Source organism: Linepithema humile, chromosome 2 (genome assembly GCF_040581485.1).
Source record: "Linepithema humile isolate Giens D197 chromosome 2, Lhum_UNIL_v1.0, whole genome shotgun sequence".
In the NCBI taxonomy this organism is placed as follows: domain Eukaryota; kingdom Metazoa; phylum Arthropoda; class Insecta; order Hymenoptera; family Formicidae; genus Linepithema; species Linepithema humile.
Window position 1 is genome coordinate 26,453,907 of NC_090129.1, and position 24,589 is coordinate 26,478,495.

The window sequence follows — 24,589 nt, forward strand, 5'->3', positions numbered from 1 at the left end:
TGAATCTCGTCGTTATCCTTTCCTTCTTTTTCCCTATCGGATTTTTCCGCTGGGATTTGTTCCCGTTTTACGGATACCACAGTTGATATAAATCTGCAAAGTTTTCGATCAAGTTTCGCTTGGACAATCGGAAGCGAAGTTTCCCATAAATCCAATATGACCCGTTACTATTTTATAGTAAATAAGTCTCTTAAATTTAACCTCTCTAATAAACACGTAATCTAAATTTTGTAGTATATAATAAATATTTTGCGCTATATTTTACGATATTAAATTTCTATTCTAAATATATTTTTCAAAGAATGCCTAATATAAGACACATAAAGATCTTCTCTTCACAATTAAGTGTAGAAAGTGATATAGTAAATAATTTCAAAATTCTCAAATAGGAATATAATGCATTTTAAAATATCAATTTTCTCTGTCGAAGAATATAGATAATTTTTTTTAAATATTAGCGTAATTTTAGATTCTTTAGACGATTATAAAGTAATGAAGCGAGAACGGTAAAGTCTGGAGGTCGTTTCACGACCCGTAAGTTTTAATGAAGCACACGTGTGACGTTCTTCGCGCTTCGCGTTGCATTATTTTTACCTCGCAGATTGGTCAATAATCCGTATTTTCGTTTCCGAAGGTCACAATAACACAATCACAAAAACACATACTTTTAATATTTGCGAAAATATTGGCAATGTTAAATTGTATATTTACATTTGAAAGATAACGTGTGACTTTAAAAAATTAAAAACATTACAAGCTGCATAAATCGGTGAAAGAAAAATGATGATAATTGTAAATGTACATAGATAATTATAAAATATATGTGTATAAATTAATTTTTACTTTAAAGTTATATTATAATCGACAATTTTCAAATAAATGCATTAATATTGATTTATAGAAACATAAATATATAATTATACATTTAAAAATTTTTTTTATATCTTTTTATTCTATTGTAATTAAAATCTCGCTTCAGTGATCGTTGTACCCATGACATTTTACTAATTCTTGTGAAATTATGATAAAAAGTAAAGGCGATCTAAACATTTTCAACCTGACCTTTTCTATTCATGGATGTGTGGACCTTAGAAAATTTCTGAAATGTACATGCATGAACGCAACTGCCCGCATTACGACGCGTCAAAAAGCTCGCCCCCGGGATGAGCTGGAAAATGCTGAAACCGAGACCATCGGAACCGGGACAACAGCGGCACCGGGTGCGTGTCCCACATTTCCCTGTTCTCGCTTTTCGAAAAGGCAAAAATGAAAAAATAACCGAAGAGTGGAAACTCAGCTTCCTTAAAATGATTCAAAGAGAAGAAAAATTGCTTTGTTCTAATAAAACTCTACTTAATTAAATTCCCAAGATTAGAATAAATTAGCATTAAAAACTTGTAAAATATTTAGAAATAAAACCCCGAGCTGATAACAAACAAAATATATAAATCTTTTTAGTTAAAAATAAATAAATTTAAATTTCTAAAATTTATTGGATGAAAAACGTTCCGAGTTAATCAATATTTAAAACAGACCTCGGTTGTGTGTTTCTAAGAGAAGGATTTAATCAAATCTTCTTTGTCAACATGGGACGGCGAATATTCTATCGTGTTATATGTCTATCTACGTCGACAAGGCAGCATCTTCGAGAACATCCTGACGTTTGATGGTACACGGATCGGGAGGCAAACGTTTGGCTTGCTTCAGGGGCGATATCATATTAACCCAGTTTCATTTCCGTAAATTAATTGTCGGTCCTCTTATTACGCCAGAGACGCGCGCCTCCGCCGTATTCGCAATTCGCGTAATTAATAATTCACTCTCGCGCGGTTCGTAGATGAGAATCTAATAAGGAATCACTAAATATACCATTCACATTTTGCAGTAGATATAGCAATAATGGACTTTTAATATCTTTGTTTTACGTATATCTACACATTTTAAAAATTAAAAAACAATGTTTCTTGTGTCTAGATATTTTGTGTCTACATATTTAATTTTATTTTATATTTTTTCTAATTGGAAATTAAATTCTATTTTATATTTTTTATAGTTTAAGGAAAACGGTTTTATTTATTATTGGTATACTATCTAATAATATAACATGTAACGTAATATGGTATTTTATACCATTTGATTTTTTTATATAGTAGTGTCAAAGAAGGGATTCATAAAACTTAGAGATAAGATAACTCTCTAAACTCATTCAACAATACTTAATTAATTAAAGCATCTTTGATATCAGAAAGTATAAAGAAATATTTTATTGTTCATACTGTTACATTCACCTTGCATTTAGCAAGCAATCTATTAAATATCCCAAGATTTTATAAAACATAAAATTTTTCTTCGATATTTGTTTTGTTTATTAAGGATTCTTTCTCTTTCTACATATTTTATAGAACTTTAACTTTTCTCTCTCTTTCTGTGACTGCAACAAAACTCGAGCAGTAAAATACAGATGTTTTCTAGCAACTTTAGGTCCTTTATAGACATTGTGAAGAACAACTTTGGACATTTTCTGCAATGTAGTTATAAATTAAAGCGGCCGTTAGACATTTTTAGACAATGGTCCGACAATTATATAATAATTTCCAAACCTATTACTTTATTTTTATATCTTTTATTTTATCAACTTTTAATCATTTAAATTCTATTAATATTCTATTGACTTTTATATTATAAATTGTTTTGTATTTTATTATGATTATATAAATATATAGAGCAGATAAAATAAAAAATATTAATGTTTATATCTTTTTCAATTTTTTAAATAATTTATGACGTTAAAAACTGATAAAATATTAATGTGATATTAATAAAATTAAAGTTGTGTATATCAAATCAAGAAGTTCTCATGATTTATTGTTTAGATTGCAATTGATTCAAGAAAGTAAACGATATCGATTTTGCATTTACAAACTCTGCAATAACAACATACAAATGTGTAGATCTCAATATAGTAGCCTGCAACAACAATAAGAAGAAGCTATTGTCCAAAATGTTAAGCAGACATTGCAGTTTGATTATCCATGAAATTTTCAAAAGCTTTCCAGAGCGAGATGTTACAGCTTGCGTTTTATAAGCATAAACGTTTTAAAACGCTACATAATCTCAAACTCGATGTTAAAATAATATTATTCCAAAAATCCAAAATTTTATCTATAAAAAAATATATAAAAAAGAAATTTAATTTTTAGTAAACTTCAATAAAACTTTAGATAATTATTAGGCACATTAAACTTTTACTCATATCTCTTATATAAATATCTAATAAAAGAATGACATATGTATAATAATCAAAAATATTAAAAATTGCAAATCTTTTACTAAATATTTCAAAGTTTTTATGTGTACATGTCACACATTACATGATATTTGTACAATATTTTGTACAAATAACAAGTAACAAATAAATTATTACTTACCCTAAAGTTACTACGCCGGCTACTTTTACTCTTCCTCCTTCTTTTCTCAATCCTTTTTACACTTCTTCAAGGTACTTATACACGTTTGCGAATACAAAAATCGCACGATATTTTAAACGACACTCCCGACGTGTACTTTTTGTCATTCGGACAAAGTAAAACTTGAATATCATCGCACGGATTACATAACCGCGTCCGTAACAAGTAACGACGGAAAGAGTGAGATTAAAAATTACAGGAAATAATAAAAAATATGTAACAATGTGCGATCTCGATACATCTAGTACAAAAGAAAGAGAGAGTGAGAGAGGGGGAGATATAGATCGCGCAGATTAAAGGCGACGAAAACAACCTCATCAAACGCCGTGAATCGGCCTCGAAACTCTTAACACTAGCTTTTATCAAACATTTATCGAAATCAAAATAAAATCGAATTTAAACTCGATTTCGTAAATGTTCGATAAATTCTCTAAAAATGTTAAGAATTTCGTGAGCGATTCGCGGTGTGTGGGAATGTTTAGGTCGTCGCACTTCATATCCCTTCCTTTTCTCTTTCTCTCACACACGTTCTACATGCTCACACGTATATTGTTAGTTTTTTTTCGCATTCTTCCAAGTCGGAATCGGCGTGACTTTGCCTTTGATATTGCCCCTTATCATTCGCACGGCGGTACTTGTACGAGGTAGATCGCGTTCCGTATCGGCGTATTATCTTCTTTAAAAGTATCCTTATACTACACTTACCACAGCAAGTGTCGAACGTGAGTGATCCATGCGATGATATTAGAATTTCACTTTCCCCGAACGACAAAGTACGCGTCGAGAGTGTCGTTTAAAACATCGTGCGATCTACGAATTCGTAACGCGAACGCGTGTGAGTGGCTTAAAGGCAACAAAGAAGATTGAGAGGAGGAGGAGGCTCAGGAAAGGCATCGAGCACCGGCGGAGCAACTTTAGGGTGAGTAGTTATTTAACTATTATCTGTAATTTGCAAAATATTGCACGTAAAATATCAAGTAACGCACATAGAAACTTTGAAATAAAATTTTTTTGTAAAAGATTTTGTAAAAGAATTTTTAATATTTATGATTATTAGATATAAACATATAATTCCTTTATTAGATATTTGCATAAAAGATGAGTAAAAGTTTAATGTGCGTAATAATTATTTCTTAAATAATTATTTTGAACGCTACTATAATTTATGTATTTTCTTACAGATTAACATGGCGTATAACAACTCCGCTGCTGCGCATCGTGCCGGTGAGTCGATCCTATTTATTTTATTTTAATATTATTAAAAAAATATATTTAAAAATAATGTAAAATATAAGAGGTGTCTTACAGACTAGCCATATATTACCCGTTAATAATAGAAGAGAGGTTATTTGGAGATAAAAATATTTATACGAAAATGTCGCATTTAAAAATTATCGTAGCTTCGACATTTTGGTTATGAAGATTTTCGTCTTCAAATGACCTCAGAAATCTGCTATTAATGCGTGATGCAATTGATTAGGTCCCTTTTAAAATACAAATTTTTATTGAATTTTAATTTTATTTTTTAAACAAATTTATTTTCTTTGATATTAGAAAAATTGAACATTATATTCTGACGCACTTTTAATATTGAGTAATTAATTTTATTATTTCTCACTTTTTAAATGCACCACGTTGCAAAGTTATTGCACGGTTTATTTACACGTATTTGCCTGGCTTTCTAAAAACAAATTGCACAATGTAGGACAGCACTGTAAAAGATTAAAATTTAATTAAAACTGCTCTAAAATTACGTAAAGAATTTTATTTCTAACAAGAATGAGGTCGAGTTTGTTATTTTCAATTTTTAGAGAAGAAATATATGAAAAGTATAAAGAAATATGATTGCAAATTTGTTGGAAACAAATGAAAAGTCAAAAGAAATGCAAGAGTTTTTCTTTAAAACATGTTATTAATTTTCTACACATGAGATCCACATCTCCAAATCCATACATTCGCCTTCTTTTCCCACATGTCCCTCAAAAAGACTTTGTCTTGTACACATATACACATATTTTTTCGCCGTAACATTTAAAAATGCACTATTTGCAACGTTTTGCAAATATGCTACGTATTAGGCTTTCATTATGGTGGATGCGTGGGCGTGCAAGCAACGTTAAATCAAATTACTGCTACTCATCTATCAATCGGAATTTATAATTGACAATTGATAACTCTGAAAAAATTATTAATGTGATTAATAACATATTCATTACATACATATATATATTTAAAAGATATAAAATAATAATATCCAACAATATTAACCGCAAATTAATGTCATATGGCAATCTCATGACAAATTAGTCTCTTTATTAGATACGGCCGATCTATGAAACCACATTGCAATAAATATAATTATACAACTCATTTTCGCCGCATGCTTGTAACCACACATCCAAGATAACCACAATTTCTCTCGTAATCCAAGATAACCACATCCAAGATAACCACAATTTTTCTCGTAACTCAATATTAATCTAAAATCTACGAAAATCACGCGCCCGTAAAACTTACGATAAATTCTTTCGATCGCGCTATTGTCATTAAAATACTACGTGTTTCTGTTCCATTGAGAATGTCCATTTTTCTGAAACCCATTTTAGACAATCAGTAATTCGAGACATATCAAATATATGACATAAAATATTTATATATTTAATATATCTTGTATCTTTCATGTCGAAAGTTTTCTTCAAATAATTTTGTATTCAAATATTTCTATCGCGAATTATAGATCGTCCAAAAACAGCTTTATTCCATTTTTCTTTCCTCACGAGAAAGTCGCTTTAATTGTTCGCAGTAGCCGCTTTAATGCCGGGAACGTCCCGTAAACATCGATTTACAATGTTGCACATTACGTTACATTAGGAGAATACTAGCCGCCTTTATATGTAGCCTAACACATACGTGATATACGAATGGATCGAGCTAGCGAACGATTTCGTAGCAATTTCATATCCCAACGATCATAAAAATAGTGAAGAAACAAGAAAAAACGAGATCTGTGTAAATCTGTTGTGGTCGACTTTTATTTATATGTGAGGAAAAATATATTTTTCTTCTATTTTCTATATTATTTTTAAAAATGGATTTTATAGCCAAAGCTTTTTAAAATCAGTCTTACAAATTATAGACTTAATTATACATTTATCTCGTGTTTTAATCTAATTTGCTTTTTTCTCTATTTACAGCTTGATAAATTAATCTTACCGAAATTACAAATATTGCAATCCAATTTAAATTTGCCAATATTATTATCAGATACGATTTGCAATCGCTATAAAAGAAAAAATTGCATCCGCGATATCGTTCATGCTCGATCACACTTACGTTTAGTGATTGTTCTGCACTGTGAAGTATATATGATTATATACGTGTATATACGTATATACATCTTCTTTGATTCGCCAGTCAACGCTTTAAACAAAGATTAAAGAGAGAACAAAGTTAGAAAAAGAAGGATAAAAAAACGAGAAACACAGGACTAGATAATGGGCGATATCGCATCAACGAAAATAATGCGCGTTTTCCGCTATTTTTTAAATTTTTTCAAAAATTGAAAAGCCTAAAATAGTATCGAATATTCGCTATATTTATATTTTAACAAATAATCAATATGTAATAAATTATAACCAATATACAATATATCAATGAGCAACAAGCAACGAAACAGCAACTCTCTTACATTCTATTGCTGTATATATAAATATACTGCGCGTGTATATGTATGTATATATATATATATATATATATATATATATATATATATATATATATATAATATATTATATATACATATAATATTCTGCTTCATTCTTTGGCATTTTAGCGATTCTCTTTTAACAAAGTGCCTTCGTAAAGTCTATCTACTTCGATAAAACGATTTGTCTTACGGTAATGTGATGATACGCTTTAACATTTATACACGAAATTACTCGATCTAAACAAATTACGCAGATTCGTATTTACAATGATACATCGTTAAACGCTAAGATGTCGTTATTATACATCCCTTTGATTATAACGAAACACGCCGCCGCAGCGCGATTATGTACAAAGTGATCCCCTAAACGAGTAAAACGGCTTTATCTCCTGCCTTACAGCTCTTCTTCTTGGTCTCCTGTCTCGTTTCTTCGTTTCTCTTTTTTTCACTTCTCGACCAATCGAGGAGCAACGTCTACAGAATGTACCAGGTCACTAGATCCTTTTAAACTAATCCATTGTATGCTTTTCTTAAAAGTTTCTTCAGTCAATTTCGAGGCAATTTCTCTTTTTCACAGAAATTTCCGAGACGTATGTAGTTCTTGCTTAATTTTAGGCCAATTGTTTGGAAATTTTTAGAATAATTGTTAATATATTTTTATGTATAATTAATTTATATATTATAAAATGGAAATCATTAATAATCATGTTGTTTGATGAAAATTTTAATTTGTTATTATCACAAAAATGTGCATTGCCAATCATGACGAAATACAAGTTCGCGCACGAATCGATTGTTGGTTCGAAAGTTCATTCCGATGTTATCGGAACGCTGCTAAAATATTACTGTTGAATCGAAACATCAATCTGCCAACGGACAGGAGCCTTATTTACGGACCTGATAGAACGCTACCGGAGCAGAAATAGATCTCTGGGGACGAGCGGCGAGTGTGTCCCTTAAAATAGGTCGGCCGCAGGACGAAACAGACACGAGCATGGTGTGCATACTCTCTTTGGGACGATGAACTTCTCTCTTGCAAATTGTCCGTACCGAGTACTTGCTATTTACGATTACTTGGTACAAATATACAGCATCGTACGTTTCTGATTCTAACTTTAATGACAAGATTTGAAAATTTTTTTACGAATTCAGAGCGATATAAATTTCTTGTAAATTTTCTCAATTTCTTAATTTTGCCAAGAAATTCTTTGATAAACATCACGAGCAATCTTTGTTTTAATATGACAAATTCTTTAGATGTGTGATGTGACATGTGCGCTGATAAAATTAAACAATCTTGAGATCAAATTTCCTTTATATTTTCCAAGTCTTATCCGGAAGAGACAGCCAGAAAGGAGACCGAAGACGTGGTCACAATAGTGAATATAGCCTTAACTCCACGATGTTAGGTTGATCAAAAAATTCTTTCATTTTTTGTTTCATAAGTGTAACAAATTGTTAAAATGTTTACAAAAACAATTAATTTTTTCAAATTGAAATTTTTGAAATGAAATGGATTTCCTTAAATTAAATATTTTTATAAAGGAAAAATATTGTTACCTATATTATTTTAATATTGAATTATTAAACGTTTTTATTTAAAAAACAAAACGAATGAAATTTTGGATCAACCTGATATTTTTGATAGAATTTATCTATCCTACCTGTATGCCACTGCCTTATTTTTCCTATTCAGAAGACACTTGGAGAAGTAGTCCGTTATTTTCACACTTTACATCAGATGGCGTAATCCATCGCGTGATCCATCGCGTATTTAAATACACGCCTCGATGTGCACGTTGGTCATCTCGCTGTTACGTAGCTGATTGTTGACGTGCAGCTCGGAAGAAGCGTTGCTGTGCACGAGATCCTGCTTGCGATGTACTTGACGCAGATCATGCACCGGTCCGATCGCACGGCAGCAACTCTCGAGGGTCTTGCAAAACGCCGCGCGAAATTCGCGGTTGAAGTAAGCGTAGATGACCGGATTCAGGGCGCTATTGAAATAGCCCACCCAGAACACAGTTGCCACTACTAGTTGGCCGCCGCTACCGCACGAGTCGCACAGCGTCGTGATAATGTACCTGCGTCAAATGAAAATAGGCGTTTATAATATTATGATGTTGAAAGATCAGCAGCATTTCAGTTTTTTCAAAACTTATTTTATTCGATTAATATCGAACTGTTCTTAAATTTATTTCAAACAGTTATGAATATTTGGAAAAAGGAAATAAGAAAAGGATATGGTTTTTAGTTACACTCGTCAATTCCGATTGCATAAAAAGAATGCAGTAAATCCATAACATTGTACATGTCGCGATGAAAAGAAAGAAACACAGCATTTCGTTTTTTTCTGTCGGTACGACCTACATGACCTGACGTCGAAATTGTTTCCATCGACTAGAGAAGAATGGATTTACAGGCTTCCAGGGGTAGAATACTTTCCCTCGCGTCTCGATTTCTTTTGAGATACATTGTTGTACAATTTCTCCCGACACAATTATTGAGACTCAATTTAAAAGAAAAGGGAGAAGGTAGAAAAACATAAAAATAACTAAATCATTTAATGTTAAAACATGATATATCTCTTTCTCTCTCTCTTTCTCTGTCTCTCTCTCTCTCTCTCTCTCTCTCTTTCTCTCTCAATCCTTTCGTCCTTGAGAGACTAGTGACTGTAGTACTTTAAACTGTCTATACTTTGAAATCTCTCTGGATTCTCTGAAATCTACCTGGAATTTACTTCAAATTTCCATTTCTGAATAAAAAAAAGTTTTATTCAGAAATGGAAATTCTAAGTAGATTTTAAATAGATTTAAAGCAAATTCTAAAGTACTTATTTATTTTCAATTTTGATTTAAAATTTTTATCTCTGAATATAAAAAATTTATTCGAGAATAAAAATCCTAAGTGTACATTCCAAGCAGATTTAAAATATACTAAGGAAATTTACTGAAAATGCTGTTATTTTCTTATTTTTAACTTTATGAAGTTTTAAGAGTAGATTCCACGTGCAATTATTTTTAATATACGAGGGTTATTCGATAAGTGCATATAAAAATTACATAAAAAATTTGTTCTAAAAAGTATGAAAAAGAGTAATAACTTAATAAAAAGAGTAATGCAGTCATAACTTCTTTGTGACATTTATTTTCTCGCCATAACCATTGAGATGAGTCACTTATTCTAACGTTTCACAAGTTTGAAAATTTTTTCAAGCTACATTTTCTGTCCAAGATTTATAAAGTATTTCGAAACTATAGTGCTTAGTTCATCGTTCACGAATTTTTTACACGAGAATTTTTTGCCCGCTAAAAAAGGCTGAAAAGATGGAAGCGAGGTTGGAATTATACGATGAGTGTCGTAAAACTTTATGACAGTAGACTTATACCGTAAAAGAATCTTTAAACTTACGAAACACAGTGTAAAAATACTTTACACTTAACAATTTTTACGGCGATTATGTTAAAATATTATTAGAAAAGTAGTATTGACATGTTTTTTAAAGTGAATGTCTCTGGTGTAATTCGGAAATGTGTTTTATCAGACGTCCGTCGTATAAATTATTTATAAAAATTAATGAAAGTGCGAAAGATAAATTTTATTCCCGTATTGCGATTTAATTTTGAATGCGATAGCACCCTCGGCCGCGCGTTTATATTGTTGGTCGATGCAAAATCAAACTATGTGTCTCGTAATAGTGCATTAGCTGTAGCAGCTAAGAATAGAACGACGACCACCGGTTAAGGTCAACCTTCTCTCTCTCTTCCTATGTGAATGGTTAGAGTTCTTTACACATCGGGACAGGGTCTCATTGACCGTTGTCGTTCAATTCCTTTGAAACTTTCATTCGCGTTTCTCTTTCTCTAACGATAGCCGGCACAACGTAACTCCTACAAATCGATACTTGATTTCTTTTGCCTACTTTTTATGCAATAGCCTGCGCTTTTATTTATTCAAGATAATTTCCCATGCGGCGTGTTCTGCATCAAATCGATAAACTATAATCGATAATAATATGAGGTGAGATAATATCCTAGATAACGATTGAAAATGATAAGTTTGTTTCAAAAATTATGTTTACTTACGCAAATAGTAAGCAACACGTGAAATTAATAAGAAGATAAGATAGATAAAATATTAGAAATAATTCTATAAAAAAATATTGAATATTGATATTATAAAATATAAAAGCAATAAAAAGTCTATCTAAAATTAGCCGATCAAAATTAATTCACGTTCCTGTTACACCGACAGATTCAATTTGTCTCCAGAAAAATGTTCACGTAGCGCGAGCCCAAGTAGTGACAGTCTGAGACGTGTCAGACGGTAAATAGAATCGAAAAAGGCTTGGATGGCAAGAGCGGGAAAGTAGGTCAAGGATTTTAGCCTCGCAATGAGGCCAGACGACGAGAGAAAGAGAGAAATAGAGTATTGGTTTGTATTATTCGGCAAAATAATGGGAACGGAGATCCGATTCGAGTACAGGAAAATTGATAGCCGTGTAGAGTAGATATACTAGTGGAATTGCGCGACGCGAAATCAATTTCATTGTTTTTCTGATAGAGAGGAAGAGAGAGAGAGAGAGAGAGAAAGTTTGCAGAACCGTCTATGGTGTAATGACAACGAGCAAATAATTGAAAGCTGCAAATTGCCTTGCTTCTTCGTTGCGTTTACTCTTCAGTACATTCTCCGCGTATGATTTATTGCACCCCTTGTGATATAATAATGTATTATTATTATTATTCGAATTTACGTTTTTTTATCAAATCAATCAATTCTATACAATTAATTGATAACATTATTTATAATATAGAACGCAGAAAATATCTATAATGTATGTAATTTTAATATTTTTGTGAATATGATATAAAATATTTAAAAAATATTATTTTTTAGGACTTTTTGATGTGTTATGCAGAAAGAGAAGATATATCATTAAAGCAAATGATAGAAATCATAGATCGTATTATGAAGCCTTACAATGAATCGCATTATTCTTTGATCTTATATAAAAAAATTAATTTTTATCGTAAAATGTCTGAAGCTTATCAAAGTTAATGTTTAATACAAGATGGATAAATATCCTCTGACATGAAACATCGCGATTAGGGATCGTCGCGATTCACTTTGATACGGATCACTCGAAAGATCAAAGAGATCGCGAGAGTGCCATAAGATTTGGAACATTGAATATATGGAACTAAAAAGTTCCAGCTAGACAGTTATTAAAACCGAATATATGTCATCTTCACCTCTCATTACCTCAATAGCTTCTAAATCGATTTGGGTTATCACGAAACATTTGTTTTTTTTTTCTTTTCTTAGCTCTCTCGCAGTATGTCGAGAAAATAAAACACCACTGTGAGTGTTTTTTGCGATTACATTCTAACTAGAAGTATACTTTGGTAACATTGTTATTATCATCGTATTATTTTTCGGAAAAAAGTATATTATTATTTTACAACCTGGAAATTGATGGAATGCATATTTCAAGATATAATATTGGTAAACACTTTTATCAAGGCATTTGAAAAATAGGAATCATTATTTATTAAAATTATCTGCAATAATTATCAATTTAATTAAAAGAAAACAAAAAATAAATGGTAAGAGAAGAAAAATAAAACAAGAATGTTAATATTCCGCGTTGATTTCATTTTCCACTCAATATTCCAATATCAAATATCAATATAAAACGTTTGCAATGGACATAACTGTGTTTATATATTTTTTCGAAATCCTGTGCAATATAATGTGTCTCATAAAATAACAACGCAACCATCCATATCCATTAAATACGATGAACGATGAAAGTTTATCGCGTGCTAAAAGCCCGTAATAAAAGTTCTAAAAATTGGAAATAATAACCAATCGGAAAAGGACCAAATTTATATTTTCCGCTTTATGTATGTATCTTTTGCTTAATATAATATAAAATACACGCATATACACATATTGAAAATTGAAATTAAATAAGTGTTATATTAAACATGTAAAGAGATATTCTTGTTTTGAAACTATTTTGCTTTGAATATCAGCCCTTGGATGTGCTGTAAAGTCTGTGCAACCCTTTTGTCACAAAGTCCTGACGTTTTATTCATGCCGTACTAAAAGGTAAAATTTAAAAATGGCTGACTTTTGGTCTTTCACTATCGTCGTCGGCCCATTGTGACATGTCGTCGTGCCACCGCGTTATATTTCGAGGAGGCACTTGACATACACCTCGAACCAACCCTGCTTCGAGGTGGTTGCACACAACCCTCAAGCTTTCTCGCTGCAAATCTCCGGAGATCGCGGCGGCACACACTACTTTTCCTTATCGATCGCGACTCTGTGTATAATCGTTCGACCGACCAGTCGATCGACTCTCACCTCTTTTCCGCGTTACTGCACCCTCAGGAATTTCAGAGCGACATGGCGCAATATCTCGCTGCTATTCCTCTTTTGTTCGTATGTCGTTCGATAATAATTGTCAGATGGACAGTTTTTTCGAGGTCAACCTCGATTGACGCGCGTATTCCCTACGAAACTTTTAGTCACTATGTATACGTGATGCGAAGATTGCAAATAATTCCGGAAGTAGATATAATATCGTAAATTACAAATGATTGCTTTACATCATCATGCGCAATCATCCATTTATTAGAATCACAATTTATAGATCTACATACAGAATACCTAATTCAGTGATTATAAAAATCTCTGGTGATTCTTTAAAATTATAAGCTATATTGATTATACAAACTTCTCAAACATGTTTTCGTACAATTATTTGTAATTTTATAAAATAATCAATAATTTTATAAAATCAAAATCACGAATTCGGGAAAAAGAATGTATTGTGTCCATTTTTAGTAATTCGAGATTCTATAAAAACACTAATAAATGTGTTTAATTTGAAATTGTTATTACATTTATCAAATAATTCTAAGAATTCATACATTTATAACATCTGTTCTTTTTATTTCACATTGTTATTTCTTTGTATTTTTATCACTTTACTTTTATCAATTTATTAATACTTTTCTGCTATTTGTAATTCAGTTTATTTCGCATTTCCTGATTGAGAAAGTTGCAAACAGGTCTGATGAAATTGCTCTATATGGCAATTAGCAAAGATAGCAACTAGTGTACACATTATCTTTCTTGCCTACGCCTCGTATTGTTTGGACAAAAACGGGACGAAATGAAGATGCGTTCTATATGCACTGCATCACTCGCGCGCAGTTCTATTTACGCTCCGTGAAATTAATTATCGAGTTTCAAGACTATTCTCGCCCAGAACGTGTCGTTCGCTAAGATGCTTCGCTGAACGAAATTTTCCTCCCGATGATTCGACGAATCTTCTATCGAATTTAAAGCAAATTGAAATACGTATTATTTTTTTTTCCTTTTTTAACATTGATAGTACAAAAAGTTCAAAAAGTAAGAGCATATGTATTTTTTACTAAATTACAAGTAATTGATACAGCATAATAATAATAATTAATTTTGTAAAAATAAGGTCAGAAGAAGTAATTATAACACAAATTCAAACGGACGTGCGTGCGTTACGACGTTGTATGTTTGAGAGATCTTTCAATGCGATAGTGCAATGTCATACAAACAATTTACTCTATCTACGTTTTATCTACATAATTAAATGGGCAGTGTGAACGTAGAAAATAATTACCGCTAATTACCGTGACAGATTGCGCGCAGCTTATGTCTTACATGGCACTGATTAGAAAAATAATATTTTTACAACTTGCAATTTTAATCATTAAACAAGTATTAAGAATTATTTTTTAAATTATGAGTTTGATTAGTACTAGGAAATTTCAAATGGTCGAGCAGTTTGAACAATCCGGATCTTTTAAGGCAAACATCAAATAGGATATTTTGATCTTTTTTATTTATTAATTATACGGAAAATAAAAAAATAAAGAAAGAATATAAGAGAATATATGGAACTTAATAAAAGAATACAAAATATAGAAAGAGATGAAAATAATAGTATGCTTGTGATATTTTTCGATATTGTATCAATAAAATAAAAGGATAGATACCGTTTTATATAAACTTGAAGAGATAATATTGAATGTACGTTACCAAAGGAAGAAGGGAAGCCAGCAAGCCAGAAACGCCGTCATAATGATACCAAGCGTCCTGGCCGCTTTCCTCTCTCTTTTCATTTTGCTGCTGCTGGTTATTGGTGGCTCCTCCGGCTGTGGATCGGGTGACGATTGGTCCACAGTCGGCAAAGAAGTCAGACCAGCCGAGATTCCGTTGATTTGCAGATGTTTATTTAACAGAGCAGCGGCCACTTTACTTCTAAAATATAAAAGATCAATGATAGTATTGAATGATAGAATATAATATTTATCATGTTTTATCATGTAATGTGCTTCATATCATAATCATTTTCTGTTTTCTTTCTTAATGTTTTTTCTATTTTATTAATAACATCAGAGAAATTAAATATAAATATTTTTTTATCATTTAGAGAGAAGTTTAGGAAATAGATTTTTTAATATTGGCTTTTTTGCTCTCACAATAAGCTAAAGTTACAAAATATTGAATAATCTCTTGCGAACCTATGAAAATGCGCAGCAAAAATATACGAGCAAACAAGAATACAAATAGAGTATATATTTGTTTTTATACGTCGTAATAAAATAACATATAACGTAAAAACTTGTGCGTCGTATATATCCACTAGCGCGAGCGACAAATATTGCATTCGTTATTTAATTGGGTTGTCTAGCATGCGCACGATTTAACAACGTCTGCTTCATTGCTTTTACATTTGATTCAGAGGCAAACGCAATTTCGAATTAAACTCGCGCTCGCGAAAACTGATATCGTAAGGCAAATACAAAACAAGCAAACTTCAATTGTATCCATAAATATGTCTGATCATTTATATTATTATTTAAATTATTCTTTTTAATATTTTGTTTATATTTCAAATATAATGTTTTATTTATTTTAACTTTTTTATTATTTAGTTCAATAGTGTCAAAAGCGCTATCATTATAATTATTTTCAAATGATAATTCTTTGAAGTACTTTGTAAAAAGGAAGACAATTGCATTTATAATAGGAATTTGCATTTTTATTAAGAATTCCGTGAATGTCAGGAGCGCAATTACAAATAAAATCCGAGAATATTAAAGTTTTCGTATTTCAAATTAGTAATTAGCATGTTAAAATAAATAAGTAGTTTATAAATAAGTAGTTTCCTTCATTACTGAAGGCAAACGCAATTAAACTTGGGTAGTTCGCCGGCATACCTCGTTATCCATCAGCGCGGAAATCCGGGTACCAAGTGTAGACATTAATATCTTCAATTTTCAGCACGTACTATATTATAAATATAATATATATATATATATATATATATATATATATATATATTTGCGTTATAGATGCTCAAATCAATATCCTCAAATCTGCTTCAATATGTTATAATTAAAAAAATTATAAGAAATAGCCTTTTACTTTACAGTTATAATATGCATTTTCTACAACTGTAATTTTTATCTTTCATAATATTTATGAAACGGATCACAAAGTTTCAAAGTATTCGTTCGATATGCATATAAATTATATTATTTTTATTTAGATATGACTATTGTTATCATATTATTATTATTTGATAATTATATTATCAAATTATTACGGAAAAGCAAATTTGATTATTGTTACTGAAAACAATTGTATTCTCCAATCGCAACATAAAAGATAAGTTGGAATTTCGCATCATTATATTATTTACTAAAAAAATAAACTGAAATTTTGATCTCGCAACTCGATAAATTGTTCGGACAAGCTAGTTCAATTAAAAAGTTCGAGACATGGACCGAGTGGAGTTTCTATATTACTTCGAGCTTCGGCAACCACGGCTTTTAACAAAAAAAAGTATCGCATGAAGCTCTTGTTTCAGCTTCGAATGTGAGTTCGAAGTTACACTCATACTCGTTACAAGCGCAAACTTGAAAGATTCTTTTCGACTAAGCTTTTTTTACAAACATTCACTACAACACTGAGAAAAACGTGGAAAGGTTCAGTTGAGGCTAAACTGGATATTACGCGGGTATCGAGAGAAATTTTTGGAAGTTTGGAAATTTTTAAGATTTGCGGAATTAAACGATACTCCATGGCATTTTCGTTGTCATTTTATATTGAGGTAGCTAAATTTTTTATTTTTACATTAAAATATATCAATTTCATAAGGTTCTCTTACTCAAAGTAAATCAAGTGGGTCTTTATTTTATCGTATTCTTATTTTTATTTTCTCTCTTTATTTCAATTTTAATTTTCTAACATTAATTTTACAAGCGTTGCTAGATTCTAATTTTAGGATTTAATTAATTTTAGAGTTTTGTCGGGCTATAATCAGATACGATCGATAAATAAACTCCGCGATCTCGTTGAAACTACGCACAGGGCACATTCATCTTCGTTAATGCGAAACTTGCCACTGCATTAAGCTCTATCTAGACTATGCATTTAGCCGCTGCATAGTTATACATTTTAGCGCAGTGTTTTGCTGCGATACGGTAGTCCGATTGTAATTTGCACGAAATAAGGTCGCCAGTAGCAACGACACTGATAAAATATCGTTCGAACGATTACGACGACGGGATCATTTATCGCCCGTCCGTTTTATGCAGCTATGCTAAGTGAATGTTCAAAAAACAGCCTGTGAATGCGTTTTAATATCAGATCGTAAAACTGATGCAACCCTCTCGGTGAAAAGCTGATCATAAAAATCTGTTTAACTTTTATAACTAAATATTGATTTTTCCTTTATCATTAATTTTGTAGAATATTATCTATATGTACAATATAATAATAACGTTTGTTATCAAAATTATTACAAATAAATAAATCAAGTTGTAATGTTATAAATGTTATAAATCCTTCAAATTTTCAAATCTCATTTTTGTTTTTAAAGAAAAGGAAACAATTTTTTTATATTTTATATTGATTAAAGTAATGTTGTAATTTTGAAATCTTGGAAAAACGGCCACAATTTGGTCGACGATTCTTGTTGCAACTTTTTGTTGACGATAAAAATCTATTCACAATTCTTAGACGGTTTCTGAAACGACAGAGGAATTTATATACGCATAATTTCCGCAACAATGGATAATGGGCGAGACATCGTTTTCTTGATAGGAAGGGAATAGAATACATGTATGTATACTCTGCACGTATACACAAGCGATAGAATGGAAAATCGGTCGGTCGGTCGTAAAGGCGGAACAGGCTTATACGAAGCAAGAATATGAAACGAAGAATGTAGTCGCGAAAAACCAAAAATCATTCGTAAAAGACGCTCGATGGCGTGATTTAAAAATACAAGCTTTTCTATATATAAAATATATATTTTTAATTGATTACGTAGTTTTCGAAGAAAGTCATTCTATTCAACTATTCAGCTTTGAGAAATTATAAAAAATACATTGAACAATTTTAACACACTGAATATTTCCGATTCATCAAAAATACGCGTGAATTCTCGGAGATCTCATTTCGTCAGGAAAGCTTACATTCGAGATGATTCGATGAGCTGTAAGCTCACACAGTAGACAAGTTAGAGTGGAAGCTTTCTTCAATTTTCTCTACTTTGATTGAACTCGATCTCACTTTGCGTTCGCGTAATTTTTCGCAGATTGGGTTATGAGTTTCCTTTGGTACGACTCTCTTTCGTAAAAACAAGATTCAATCAAGTTGTTCGTTTTTCTTAGTATCATTAAAGATTTATGACAAATTTGATCTACGCTACAAAAAAGTCATTAAATAAAAATTATGATACATTTGACGAGTTCTTAACTACAACTTTATTAGAATATAAATAATAAAGGAAAAATAAGAATTAATTACTTATTCTTCTTTTTTCAATTCTATTTTTTTAATGAATTTTTTCCTGAACATTTATTAATTATTAATTTTTTAATTCTATTTTTTAACAAGAAAATTTATGAAATTAATTCTTATAAATTTTATATAATATAATATTATTTTTTATCACCCTGTAAATACATCGCGTTGATATTTTAGCCAATCCTCAGAGCGGTTTGGTGATGTTTTGAGATTTTGCTCTTTCAAAGCAAAGAGCTTATGCCGATTTAAACAAATGCGCCACAAACTCTCCTCGCTTCCTTTCAAACACACCCATCACAGTCTATTCCACGTGCGCTATTTGCAATTCTTTTCAACAAATCTTTACGGCGTGCGCGTCCTACTTTCGGCAGCCTCTAGCACACATCTCGACAAAATCCCACACACATACAAACACGGCAGCTTGACATTATCCCGAGGACTTTAGGCTAAGATGGCGAAGTAGGCCACGTAGAAATCTCGTACGACATGTTCAAACCACTTTATAATACAATTGTAGTGTGTTCTCAAATGTAATAAATAGACTGGCCATGTTTTTCTTTTAAATTCATTAATATCTCATTTATCACTATATTAATATATGTGTGTGATATTTTATAAATAAAATATTAAATTAATTTTATTACATCAATCAATGCGCAACATGCTTAAAATTTGATACAAACTCTCTCAGTACTATCTATTGTTGTTACAATATGTATGAAATGTGTGCTGAATAGTCTAGTTATATCCTTGGTAGTAGAGAGGCTTAGTGTAGTGATAATTATCACTTATTAAAGCGCGCGCTAACGAACACTCTTCGTGACGTCGTGACCGCAATCTTCCGTTGCTATTAGCAGCGACCGCGCGTAATTGAACTACGATAATCACTCGACGCACAATCGAGTTTGAGATCATTCACTATTAAAGTTCATCATTCATAGTTAATAAAGTAGCACCATCTGCCGATAATCATGATTGCTAATCTGAATTCTGAGAGGAGAAGTTCAAAATATCGAATAGAAATATCGAATAGTGAAGGATCAGGTCTTCATTATTGAATACAATAACAAATATATATATATATTAAAAACCAATATACAACATAAGATAAATATTAACATAAAATAAATACATAAAAGCAAAGTATCAACAGAAAATAATTAAAATTATTATTTGTACGTATCCATCATTATCGTTGCTAGTTATTGATAAAGTAATGCTTATTTCCATTTTTCACAAACGCGTCTGCTGGGAGTCATTGAGGAAACAGTAGTCATCGACGAATGTTTCCCCGACGACGGAGAGGCGGATACTGCGCGAGCTTGGAAATTACCGAGCGACATCGGAATTGCTAAAGCGATTTTGCTACCAATTCCGAGGCGAGGAAGAGCACGAGTTACCATATGTGTGTGTGTGTGTGTGTGTGTGTGTGTGTGTGTGTGTGTGTTCCAAGGGCAACAGGAAGTGGTAATAGTGACCGGCATACGAAGGCCAGCGGTTTGAGTCGAGAAAAAGTCGGCGGCGAATTGAATGGAAAACGTTGAGGTTCCCATTGGGACGATTTCGATTGAAAGTCTGCTCCGCAAAAGATTATCCCTCCGACTTCGCATACTTACGAATACACATGCATATAATATAATACATGCGCATATCTCTCATTGTGCCATTGTATAAGTAATGGCTTAAGGATTGCGTTTCCTCAACAATAAATCACAGCAAACTTCAATAACAATCTGAATATGTAAAGTGAATGTAAAAATAAAAATGCATTATAAAAATGCAAATAAAAATAGGTGCATTTAATTAATATTGCGTTCTCATATAAAAGGAGTGTTTTCTTTTAAAAAATTTCTTATTACTGTTTGTTAAATTGACTTGTCCGAAAAGTCTAATTAAATTAATTAGATTTATAAATCTAGATAAATTTTAGATTTATAAATCAGAATTAATGTAAAAGATTTTTTAGAAATAGTAAATTATCAGGCCATTATTTTTTGTCTTGAAGCTGGCGGTTAACACTGCCATACGTTTTATACGCAAAAGAACCTTGATATTCGATATTCGGTAGAATTTCAGTCCTGTCGAACAAGCGCCGTTTGATTTTTTCGCAATAAAGACAACGTCATCTAAAGCTCAATTACCAAAGATTTAAGATAAAATGCGCACTCCTTCTCTGGAAAGAGAGCTTCGATAATCCTTTTGACGACAGATGTCGAAAGTTAATTTGCACACGCCTCCGATTGATGATGAATTTCATTGACTCTCTCGCGACTCAAAGAAATAAAGTCTGATTTCAAGGCGCGCGTGGCAGTTTTCTTTCGCGACGATTCTTCGGTTTTAGCATATCAAAGAGAGTGAAAGGCACATCTGTATTTTCCTCCACCTCTATCCTGAAATAAGGATATCTACTCTATCGTAAAAGCAACGATTTTTACTAAAAAAATTGCGGAAAAGTCCGCTTGAAAATTAAAACTTTCCAATAATAAAAATAAATTACTAGAACATTTTTATATGCTCGATTAATCTCTTTGTAGAGTTGGTTTGCAAGTTTTAAATCAAAAGAAAATTAATTTGTATTTATTTATAATGAAGATTAATAATAAAGTGGAAATCAAACATAAAAATATCTGGTAAAATGTTTGTAAATTAGAAAATGTTTGTAAAGGTTGTATTAATATAATTTAATATAAAAATATAAATTATTAATTAATTATACATTAAGTTCCTAATCAAAATTTCAAGCTTCAAAGGCTTATTGAGATTACAAACTCTGAGAAAGTATCAAATTAAAACTCTAAGGTTTTAATTAAACACATTTTTTTCTTCAAAAGATTAAAAGTAAGAAATTAATTAATTAAAGCGTTTGTCAATGGAATATACGATAAAAAATTTATAATATTTTATAAAAATAAAAATAAATATATTATTTATATTGAGAGCTGTCTTAATAATCATCAGTTTTACTCGATCAGATACAATCACGCTAATCTCATGCAACGTAAACTGAATTGACGAACTCTTCGTGACACGTGTTATTACCGAGTCTCGGATGACGTCATTGCGTGTCTGACTGCAGTCAAGTCTCTTCTACTTACAAGTAGATATAGTAATCGGTATCTCGATCGATCTCTCTAGTGTATCATTCCGTCTTCTTCGTAACACCACTTTGTGAAATCTTAGAATTCCGTGGATACATGAGATGTATCTTTTATGACACAAAAATTCCGATTTAAAATTAGCTGCTTCTTAAAGGAAATATCTCAGAGGTCTATAATTTTCAAGCAAAATTTTTACTTGAAAATAAAGGCAAATGCTAATAATAAGTTTCAGAATTAAATTCTATTAATATGAAATTAATATTAATTAAAAAATATAATTTTCATTACTTTTTTCTTTTAAAATGTTCGATTTATTAGGGATGAGTTTTTATATTTTTGTTGCTTAATTACTTTAATTTGATAGACTTTAATAGCATATTATTTTGAAGCTTTCGTAGTATTTTAGACTTTTTTATAACAAAACCAAAATATCTAATAATAATGATGATAGAAAAAGATAATGGAGAGTAATAGATTTTAATATTAATATCAAAATTTAATCATTATGAAACATTAATACTCATTTAAGACTATCAACGGCGAGAAATGTATATCAGTATGCCGAACTTAATCTTTAGTAGTTATCAGACTATGTATGTGGTTGTAAAGGGGAGTGGCGCGTGTTCCGATATACTAGCCGCAACTGTTGCAGCTGCAACTCGAAATATCGCGCTAAGAGGAAAGTTTCATCATCGAAGTGGACAACAGAGAACTTCGTGACGAGGAAATAAGCGAGCTGATAAGCAAAAATAAAACTGCTGTTAAATTCACGAATGTCTTGAAAATAAAAAATTTTATAAGAGAAATGTATTCTTCAATCTAAATTTTTTAGTTGAAAAAATTTATGTATGTACATAGAAGAGTGTTAATAACTCGCGACTCAATAGTTTCTTAAATATCCGTTGAGAAAAATGCAAGCGTAATTTAATCATTAAATGTCAATTTCGTATCACTAGTCCAATTTTCTTCCGGGATATTCTCGCGTGAGCTTTGCAGGATCGTATCCTTTAAAGGATAAGACGGAGAGTAATGAGAGTGGCGGGGCAGGCACAGACCCCGAAGTAAGTAATAATCCTTTAGATTAAGGCCAGGAGCTGCTGGATAACCCTGGAAAGTTCAATTTCTAGCCGCTAAAAGAGTTGTCTCTCTCTTTCTTTTTCTCTCTTTCTCTCACTCATTCGCTTCAGAGGGAGAGAGAGAGAGAGAGAGAGAGAGAGAGAGAGAGAGAGAGAGAGAAAGAGAGAAAGAGAGACTCAGCTTCCGACGAAAGAACATCTAAGAATAATTACTTTAAACAGATAGCCACTGTCAATTGCAGACGCGCGTTTCTTTATTATAATATCATCCATAAGTCATGTGACATATAATAACAGGTATAATTATCTGATATATGACAGCCGAATGCTCGACAATTTCATCGATCACAATATCAGTAAATATTCAATAGATAGCTATATACAGGGTGTCCCAAAAATTTTGACACAGCGGCCGTATGCCGGTAGAGCAGACCAAACTGAACCGAAAAGTCCTCTACCATTTTACAATTTTCACAAGGGTTAAAGAGATATTAACTCGCCGCTCCCCGCTCGCCGCTTGTCGCTCGCCGCTTACCGCACGCCGCGCGCCTAGCGACCGTAGTCTGTAGGCGGTCGTATCTCAGCCGTGCGTTCGCATTCGGTAATCTTTAATAATTAATATCTCTTTAACCCTTGTGAAAATTGTAAAATGGTAGAGGACTTTTCGGTTCAGTTTGGTCTGCTCTACCGGCATACGGCCGCTGTGTCAAAATTTTTGGGAGACCCTGTATTGTTGCCAATTTTTATGAATTCTATTTTCATCAGTTTGTTAAAATGTAAAGTTATTTAAAAAGTTGCATTAATTTTAAAGTTTGAGGATTAGAAGAGTTCGAAGAATCATCTATTTTTCTCTGATTGTCTCTAAATAATTTCAACTGCAACTAAACTTATAGGCATTTTATGATTGTGATAGCGCCATTATAGATCGTAATTTCATGAATTTTCCGGCGCGATATGCCGCGAGATGCATTGCATTCGTCATGAGCGTGATAATTACGTGCGATTAATGGCAGTGATAAAAGCCATTGACGTAATACACCAGTGACGTAAAGCTTATCGTTGATAAGCTCGTATAAAGGCCGATGCGCACTGTAGGGAAACGACATGTCATGTTATGTCAACGAGAGAAACGTGAACGATGCTCTATACACACACACACACACACACACACACACACACTATTCGTCAATTGATAGTCAGCGTCCGTTGGTACTGCTGTCTCAATTTACAGTCTACTTTTAATTGCTGTCTCGATCTATGACTCACAGTTATCTGTGTTCTTGATTTTTATAGCGTACAAATGTTTTCTAGGTAAAATATGAAACTACGATCTGGCAAATTTCTGAATTCTAAATACTATTGGAACTA

The 24,589-nt window shown here is 31.7% G+C and overlaps 1 protein-coding gene and 1 long non-coding RNA gene across 21 annotated transcripts in view; one reads left to right on the forward strand and one right to left on the reverse strand.

Annotated features, from left to right (window-relative positions):
* Positions 1-5,210, forward strand: part of LOC136997950 (uncharacterized) — a 112,869-nt gene extending 107,659 nt beyond the window's left edge. For all 3 annotated transcript variants that reach the window (XR_010888493.1, XR_010888495.1, XR_010888494.1), the window contains one exon: positions 4,649-5,210. This is a non-coding gene — a long non-coding RNA (uncharacterized lncRNA). The remainder of the gene's footprint in view (positions 1-4,648) is intronic.
* A 149-nt stretch (positions 5,211-5,359) lies between these two features.
* LOC105667912 (octopamine receptor beta-1R-like) overlaps positions 5,360-24,589 on the reverse strand; it is a 49,934-nt gene continuing 30,704 nt past the window's right edge. For all 18 annotated transcript variants that reach the window (XM_067349486.1, XM_067349485.1, XM_067349484.1 and 15 more), the window contains 2 exons: positions 15,265-15,486; positions 5,360-9,257 (listed from right to left, as the gene is read on the reverse strand). In XM_067349486.1, coding sequence (XP_067205587.1) covers positions 8,948-9,257; positions 15,265-15,486 — 532 coding nt within the window. In that variant the 3' untranslated portion in view covers positions 5,360-8,947. The remainder of the gene's footprint in view (positions 9,258-15,264; positions 15,487-24,589) is intronic.